Raw genomic sequence first — 9,457 nt, 5'->3', positions numbered from 1 at the left:
TAAAAACTTGTATGAAAAAAATACATTATTTTTGTGACAATCCATTGGTATAGTGTTTATTGGCTGCTATATATATTATTTTTGTCCTTCTCATTCTTAACTTTTCCACCTCAGAATAACACTTTTATTGAAGCTTTAGAAAGGAATATTCAACTCTAGTTTAGACTTTAGAGAATAATAATAACCGTTCATGTGTTATAATGCTTTGCCCCAAGTCTCAAGCACAGAATTCATTCTCTTTCTAATATTTTACGGGTTTGATTCCTTTTCTTTTACCGTGGATTTCTTCTCTTCCTTGTTTAGAAAGTCTTGCTCATCAAGCATCTTTTTACTTCAGCATACTGTTCAACTTTTTGTTCTTCTTTCCTTTAGAGGAAGAGTCATAAAGAAAACATCATAATTAGAAATTAGTACAATTACATGATACAATTCATATTGCTTTTGTAATTTGTAGAAAAGTAATGAGTATGATCATAGATGGGAGAGTTGAGGTAGCGTAGCGACGAGTGGCTCCCCAGTCTCCTGCCCTTGCATTTGACCCTAAACTGCGTTGGGGCCAACTACTAGGGTGACGGGGAGGTGGGGTGTGTCCGCTTGAAAACTAGAAATGATTGATGAGACGAGATTTTGGATAAGTGGATCAAGTTTGTGGTGCAATGGAGAGGGGCTGGCCTGGAAGGTTAGGACTCCAACGTCTAAATCAGTGAAAGAATAATGAATAATGTGAGAGTCATGAAAATGAATTTAAATATTTGAAATGACGCGTTTTCTTTCTTATATAATATGAGTGATTAAAACCGTATGCGTGAGAGGATGCATGTTGTGCGGGAGTCGGTTGAATCTAATCAGACAGTAATTAACGCGTAAAGGGACGAAATCATCAGCCCTTAATGGAATAAGAAACCGCCTATTCTATGCACCCTTTGGCTTGATGCCACTCTTGAGTCTTTTGCTTTGGACCTTGCGAACGGTCCAAAATTGCATAAATAAATATTGTATTTATTATTTTCTTTGAATTTCTATATTTGTGTTACTTAATTGATTTTACAATAAACTATTTAAAGGGCCTTTACCATTAGTTTAGGTTCATGTAGTTGCACTACCTTATGCAAAAACTACTTTACCTACTTGTGATTAAGAAAACTGAATTAACTGAAAGGCACACTTAACTTTATGAGTGAAAGTGTCATAATGTAAACGTATATGCTTTGTCATAGCACAATAGCATTAGCTTTATCTTCATCACTCATAATAACATCACAAACATAAACTTATGGTGCTAATTAACAATAGCCTTTGTGATATACTTCTTAGTACTAAATCTCACACGGTGGAAGGGAATATTTAGCCTTTAAGCAACCTTTGCTCCAAGCAATTCTAGAATTACTCTTCCTTCTTTTTCATATTCATTCCATTTTAACTAAAATTTCCATTCCCTCTTCTTCTTCTTCTTTTCTCTCTTAGAAACTCTCTCTCTTTCTCTCAAGGTCATAGAGAATGGCAGTTACACATGCCGACCTTGAACCGAAAAGAAGCAAAACAGATTTGAGTAGCAAGACAGCAGCTTTTCTTATGGTTGTCACAATTCTATTAGGCTTATTATGTTTCATCTTATGTCTCATAGCCGAAGCCACGCGTTCTGAGGTATTTATTTTTCTTAGAATTCAGCCTTTATCGCTTTGATTCGTTTAATTAAAAAAATTATACATATAATTTGGCGCCGTTAATATGATAGGTGACGTGGATGAATAGAGACGGAAAAGAAAACGGGAATAAATCCGAATGTGTTTACAATAGTAATGGCAAAGTTCCTTTGTTATGCGCTGCTGCTGCTTTTGTTGGATTAGCAATTGCTTTGGTTATGGAACATACTTACATGTTAATAGCAGTCAGTAAATCATCACCTTCTTTACTGAATTGGGATCCTGATTCTCCTTCTACTAAATCCTTAACATGGTTGGCTGGTTTTTTCTTCATCGCAACTTGGTAAGATAAATATATATATCTACGTCTGTCTGACATCAGACACACAGACACAGACACGCCTTCAATTAGAAATGTCTGGCACATAATTTAACGCTTTTTGCTATGTTGTAGGATTTGCTTTGCGGTTGCGGAGGTTTTACTATTAGCAGGACTAAGCGTAGAATCAGGCCATTTAAAAAACTGGACTAAGCCAAGAACAGGCTGCTACACCATAAGAGAAGGTTTGTTCTCAGCTGCTGGAGTGTTTGGTTTAACAACAGTCTTCTTAGCTGCTGGTTTATACCTAACAGCGCTTCGCGCACAAAGAATGTCGGAAGAGATAGCAAGTGTTAGAAGAGAGGTTCTAGAAGCTTCTACCTTCTATGCTTCTCCACCAAGATCACCTCAAAGGCTTAATAATATCACAACTGTTGCAAGAGAGAATCCAACAATAATGGAGACTCAAAATGATGAGTTATTATTGTCTGTGTTTCCAACTCCTTTTAACAAAAGTTATAACTTTGTGTGAATTTAAAGAGAGTATAGGTTGATTTGATCCTTTGGTTTGGTCAAATGGGACAAGTTTTTAAGGTACATGGAGAGTGGAGTGTGTGACAAAGTTACATTTACAGCTTTACACTAACTATAGAGAAAACAAATCATTGGATTGTGTATATATATAACATGTGATTATGAATCTAATTCATTCACTGAATATGAACACTTTGAACTTTTCTTTTGACTAATTGACTAGCTTTTGTGGACTGAAATTGTTTACTTCTGAGTTCTAATAATGCATTAACTCTTTAACTCTATTTAAATCTATCATACTTTGTTTTAAGTTTGTCCACATGAATAGGATTTTAAATAGGCTAATATATAATATATAATATTAGATTTTCAAAAAGGTTTTGGTAAAATTTAACAATAAGTTTATGTCAGATTACATGTCAAATTTAGGTGTTGAAAATTTTAATCACGTCAAATTTAAATATTGAAAAGCCTATATATTAAGTCGTGTTAGCCTCATTGCTCATGGCTCATTCAGAGGGGAAAATTAACCAAACAAACAATAAAAATGAGTTTAGGTAACAACGAAAAACCGTAGATGTATAGAGAAAAAATGTGACTGAAAAGTTTAGACTGCAAATTTCTAGTCATGGAGTATGCTTATATAATTTTATAAAATATCCATTGAAAGGCGTGACGGAGAAGAGTCAAATCAACTAGGGCTGGCAATGAACCAAACTAACTCGAAAATAGTTCGAAACTCGATTCGAAAATTAAATCGTTGAACTAGGTTCATGAACCAAATGAGCTGAGTATGAGCTAAAAACTAAGTTCGTTAACTAAATGAGCTGAACTTGAACTATACATAGTTCGACTCGTTAGGTTCATGAGTCAACTCGATTATATATGAGATAGATTATATTGTCTTAAGAGTAGGTTTAAATATTTTCCCTAAATCTTAGTATCATATTTTATTTTAATCTAACTGTTTTAATTGATAACTTATATTCTCTAATGAGCAAAATATTTCTACAAATAATTATACAAATAAAATTAACATCATATAAATTCGAATATTATAACTTTTATTTTATTTCTATATTTTTTATTTAAAAAATATTAATTTAAAATGTCAAATATATATGTAAAAAAATAGAGTTTAAAAAATTATTTTTAAGTCTGTGAAATAAGCAAGTTGAACCTAACAAGATAAATCTAACGAGCTGAATCGAGATGCTCATGAACTTCTAACAAGTCGAGTTAGACCTGAAAAAAAGTTCGAGATAAACTCGAACTCGAACTCAAACTCGGCTAATTCTTAACGAGTCGAGTTTGAGCTGGAAAAAAAGTTCGTCATAAACTCGAACTCGAACTCGAACTCGGTCAATTCTTAACGAGTCAAACTGAGCTGAGGCGAGTTCGACTCGACTCGACTCATTTCCAGCCCTAAAATCAACGAAAGGAGGACCAGATGAAGATTGCCTATCCTAAGGAGGATGAAAACATGGTGGAGTTCTTACAAAGATGCCAAAAGAAAAAATTAGAGGTAATGTTGTGCCTAAGCTGCAGTAGTGTATATGATAGAAAAGCTGTTGAAAACATAGAAAGAGTTCAGATCGTCAATCGAAGGCCCAACTGCAAGGACACTAAGAATCCCTACGTGTTCGACAAGAGGGGGATCCCTCGAAAACAACAACAAGGATCCAAAGCCTCCGCCCAAACAAACAGGCTTCCTTCAAGCCTACTACTGATGCCCCTAGAGATAGATGGGAGAGGCTTGTCGAGAGAAAAGATCAGGACCAACAGAAATGGAAGAGCTTTGAGGTGAGCAGAGGATCCTCTTTGGAATACCTAAAGGAATTTTAGGTAACCAAACAGGTGTATGGATCGAATAATTACAAAGGAAAAAAATCATATGTCTCGATCCAAGTGGAGGAGATCCTAGAGGAGGAAGAAGGCGGAAAAAGAAGCGGTCGAGAAGGGAATGACCGAAGATGATATGCTTACAGACGACTTCGATTCAGGTTCTGAGTTATCTTTAGGTATAAAATGTATTGTAGTATTTGTTCTACCCATTAAATATGACCAGGTAATTGAGGTCGATCGAAGAGACCGAGGAAGCAGATGAGGCAGAAATTGTAACACCCGTATTTCGATTTACTAATTGAATTGAATTGAATTATTTTAGTATTTATTGAAGTTTTGGCGAATTTTGAGCGACCGAGTCGGTATTGTTACGGGATAGCGGGTCGATAGTTAAACGTAAATTTTAATATTTTTAGTATTAGAAATATTAATAGATTAATATTTGGCGTTTTGGGAATTTTCCGAGTAATTAAGATTAGACCAAAAACTTGAGGTATACTTTAATTAAGTTAATGGGCTAAGTGAGGTACTGTGCGTGTAAGAGTGGTTAAGCCCAAATTGAAAATATTGATGCAGTAGATCCACCTATGTTAGAAACTCAGAAAACACAATTTTGAGAATCATTTGGAGAATAGATGTAGCAGAGAAGAGAAAATAGGAAAGGAAGAGAGAGTTCAAGCAAAAGATTAGCAGAGCAATTTTTTTGGGAATTTCGACCGGAACGATTTAGAGCAACCTTCGATCCAAAGGTAAGGGTGGGGTTCTTGCTCTGTAAACGAGTGTGTGATGAATTGTATGTGGGGTTTAGGGGATTAATATTGTCTTTGTATTTTCGATTGAATTTTCTGATATGTTTGATGTTGTGTAATTGTTATTTCTGGAATTGTATTGAAAAACTATGTTGTTGTGCGACTACTGTTGGTTTTGTTATCTGTGATGATTGGAATGAACTTGGAATTTTGTTCGATGAATGTTTCTGAGTTGTGAATGGACTGATGATGTTGTGGTGTTAAACTTTGGAAGGGAAATTTCTAATTGGAAATTGTATTTGGGTGGATAATGATACCACAATAGGAACTGAACCTGGAATAGAAAAGAAAAATTTTAGGGACGGGGACCTGGAACTGGTGTCCCTTAATGGAGAAGTGGGGAAGACCCCACATACATTGTGGGGCGGGCGGCCCTTGCTATGGGGCAGGCGCCCTTTGGCTCAGGGAGTCCCATTATGGGACGGGTGGCATGTGTGAGGGGCGGGGGGTCCCATGTCTCAACTATATATTTTTTTATTTTGATTATTTAATTAGGTGAACTGACCAGTACCTCATTTTATGAAGTAAACAAATAATATATATGCTTAGTATATTAGGTGTTACCTAAGTCAGATTGCAGACTTAAATAATTAGTCACATTGGAATAAATTAGCAGTCCCTTAATCAAGTCCAGTAGTATAGGAAAGGGGTAGTTACAGAAGAAACAGAGCTGGTGTTAGCAGTATATTTTTCCAAAATGCTTGAACAATAACATTTAGCAGAATAATTTTGTGACGGTAGCAGAGAAATTTATTGAGGTAGTAGAGATACTAATATAGCATACCAGTGACAGGGAGTTATATAACAACCGATCAGAACTAATTTAACTGAGTAGAATCAATTAGGCGTGTTCGGAATGATTCGGTATCCAAATTGTGGTGACGTTTTGGTGATGTTCTGATGTGATGAATATTGTGAGTCATGGTGAAGCTTGTGAATTTGCAGGAAATTAATGTGATTATTATCAATGATTATTGATAGTTTTGGTGATATCGGTGAATCCCTTGGTGACGATATATATTGTGATGTTCTTGTGATTGTTGCATTTCATCTGTGTCACATGACTTGCATATTTTGATGTCGGCCTCGATTGGCGAACAGTGACGAAGGCTCATGCCTATTGGAATGCCTCTAATTATTCGCAATTGGCGATGGGGGCTGAAGCCCCGGGTACCACATGCATTTGCATCTGTCGTGTCTCATTTAGTTGGATTGTTTGTGACTGTGCGTGAAATTGAATTTTAAACCGTTTTAGTGGAATTGTGAATTGAGATATGTTATAACTTAAACCGTAAATATACTATTTATCATAACTTCATTTATATTGTTCAATATCTCACCCTTTACTTATTTTCGCCGTTACCTTTATATTGGTACCGTGCAGGTGATGGCAATGAGTGAAGATTAGCCGCCATGGGTCGAGTCGGTTGTCGCTCTGATACGTAGCACTCGGAGGGACAAACGTGTGTTTTCTTTAATCATTTGATTGCTGAATTTTTTAATGATGTTTTGTTTTGGTTGGTAATTTAATTTAAATTATGAAGATGCTATGATGAGTAAACTGAGTTTTGGTGAAGTTTTATGGATTCCGCTCCGAGATTAATTTTATTTGATGAAGTACATTTGAGTATTAAATCAAATGTTATCATCTGTCCATTTTAATTTATGTGCTATGTATCTATGTGAAGGCGTGTATGTCGTATATGAAGTAAATGACGAAATGTGACATCTCATATGTTGTTTGAAATCTTATACTCTGATTTTCGAAATAAATATTTGGGTAGATTTGGGGTGTTACAAAAATGGCCAAGCATAAGCCAGTTTGTTACTACATAATGAATAATGTCTGTGTGAAAGAGCAAAATTCCTTTTTCGAACGGTCGGATGAAGGTATAAAAAGCCATTTGAAACCCTTGTTCATTAGGGATAGAGTGGAGAACACTGGAGTTAGTAAAATTCTGGTGGGTGGGGGAGCGACAGTTAATTTGATGTCGCAGTTTATGTTGAAAAGAATAGGAATGTTTGAGGGTTTGCATTAATTTTAGATACCTAAATGCAGCAACCCCAAAGGATGAATACCCAATGTCGGTGGTAGAAATGCTTATCAATTCAGCTGATGATGATCGTGACTTTAAGTGTCTATTAATCTGAGGACTGCAAGTGCACAGTCGTGTCGTGTAGTTTTAAAAGGATATCGAATCCACAGGGACTATGAATCGATTTACCGTTATCTAAGGTTACTATGTAAAGCTAAGGCTAGTGATATTTCAATTGTTTGTAAGGGAGAAACTAAAATCTTAAATCTAGATAAAATATTGATATGCGGATATCGGTATGTAATTCGTCTAATTTAGGTGATCCGAAGTTCCATTGGCCAGGTTCTTTATCAAATCAAAAATCTTTATTAAATACTCCCTCCGTTCCTTTTTAAGCGTCATTTTAGTAAAAAAACTCTTCAACCAAGATAGTGGATTGTTAGAGTTACTTTTCCTATCATAACCTTATTTATTTTTCTCTTTCCAAATAAATTCATTCATACACTCTCTTTTTCCAATAACTAATTGAAAAATGTGAGGTGGAATTATTGAAAAAATAAGGGTATAATTGACAAATTATAACATTAAATTATAAAACGACACTTAAATAGGAACAAAAAAAATCTTCTTAAACGACACTTAAAAAGGAATGGAGGGAGTATCTCCGTTTAAAAGTCCTCCTCTCAAACTCTCTCTCTGTTGACTTAGACTACGATCCTAACTCATAATGTACGCTCTCGCTGTCTCATCAGATTTAGAAACGCTTTTTGAAAACAACAGAATTAATAAAATGCATTTTTCATGCAAATATTATTTACTTAAAAACCCTTGTCTCAAACTCTCGCTCTATTAACTTAGATTATGCTAATATTCGCTAATGTACGCTCTCGTGGTCCCGTCGAGTTTAAAAACACTTTTTGAAAATAAATAAATATCTATTTAGTTTTAATACGCTTTCGCTGTCCTTAAACCCAATGTCCAGTGTCTACTATCTGGTTAAATATCTCAAACTCTCGCTCTGTTGATTTCTAACCTTAGTCCAGTTTTAAAATCTCAAACTTCCGCTCTGTTGATTTTCTAACCTTCTAATAAATTCAATTAGATACTAAAACCAGAAAAAAGTGATTTTCGATAAAATAATATTTAGGTCAGTTTATTTCAGATCCCTTTGGCTAGATTAAGTTACATACTGAGACCTGATTAATTTAGCTAAACATACTTATTAAATTAAATATGCATAAACAATCATAGTTCATATATTTAGACATATTCAATAAATTATAAGCAAGAAATATAAAACTATAAATTAAATAAATGATAGAAATAAAAACCTGAAAAATATAACTTGAATTAATTCTTGAACTTGAAATAGAGAACACTCCATCACAAGCCGGTTGGATCTGTTCTTAAAATTCTTTGATCAAATAATGAAAACAAGGAATTAAAATACTATGATCTAACGTAAGGTTAGATATGGTAAAAATTACACAATAGTTTCCGGTGTACGAACTATTGTGAGAAAATAAATATATGCCAAGTCTATGAAAAAGAAGAAGGAATTAATAACTTAAACTTGAATGCTGGAAAATACTGCTGGAATCAAAAATAGGAAAAACTGAACGAGAGAAACTATGGCTGGGACTAAAAATGGTCCAACCCCTTTTACATGAATATTCCATTCTTTATATAGTGAGAATTGTTGGAAGTTAGATAATGGAGATCATGGTTGGAGAAGTTGAGAAAATCATGGGGTGAATGGACTTAGTGACTTCATTTGGTGGTTGAGAAAAATGCTAACGTGTGAAGAATTATAGGGAGCACTTAAGTTCATTTGACCTCATTGGTGGAGTTCAACGTGCTAGCAAATAAATAGGAGACGTGGGTCTTGCATTTGAAAGGTTCTTGAGACGGGGGTCTCAAATGTTGGAGACGTGGGACCCAAGTCCCCTTGGAGGCGGGCGACTCACCTTTTAGGTGGTGGAGACGTGGGCCTTCGTGGACCTGGAGGCGGGCGCCTCCCTTGTGAGGTGGGCTCGGCCTTTTTAATTTATTTCTTTTCTTCTTCACCTCCCTCTTGCTATATAACCTCCCTTCCATTTCTTTGGTTTTTTGAACGATTTCTTCTCGATTTCTTTCCTTTCCTCAACTAGTCTTCGAATATCATAAATATCTGAAACAATAAAAATACCGGCATAATACTAAAATAAAATGAGATAGTTAAAAGAAAATACAAACATTATTTATGTAAATCAAATCAAATATACTATATAA

General features: G+C 35.0%; 1 protein-coding gene across 1 annotated transcript; it reads left to right on the top strand.

The window, feature by feature from the left end:
* The first annotated feature begins 1,188 nt into the window (after window positions 1-1,188).
* LOC131599716 (uncharacterized) lies at window positions 1,189-2,746 on the top strand. The gene is made up of 3 exons (XM_058871987.1): window positions 1,189-1,644; window positions 1,736-1,986; window positions 2,098-2,746. Exons 1-3 carry the CDS (start codon window positions 1,498-1,500, stop codon window positions 2,492-2,494), a joined length of 795 nt encoding a protein of 264 aa, XP_058727970.1. The 5' UTR covers window positions 1,189-1,497; the 3' UTR covers window positions 2,495-2,746.
* The last annotated feature ends 6,711 nt before the right edge of the window (window positions 2,747-9,457 follow it).

The sequence above is a fragment of the Vicia villosa genome, linkage group LG4 (genome assembly GCF_029867415.1).
Source record: "Vicia villosa cultivar HV-30 ecotype Madison, WI linkage group LG4, Vvil1.0, whole genome shotgun sequence".
NCBI classification, from domain to species: domain Eukaryota; kingdom Viridiplantae; phylum Streptophyta; class Magnoliopsida; order Fabales; family Fabaceae; genus Vicia; species Vicia villosa.
Note: the sequence above shows the minus strand (reverse complement) of the source record. Positions and strands in the feature narration are given on the sequence as shown.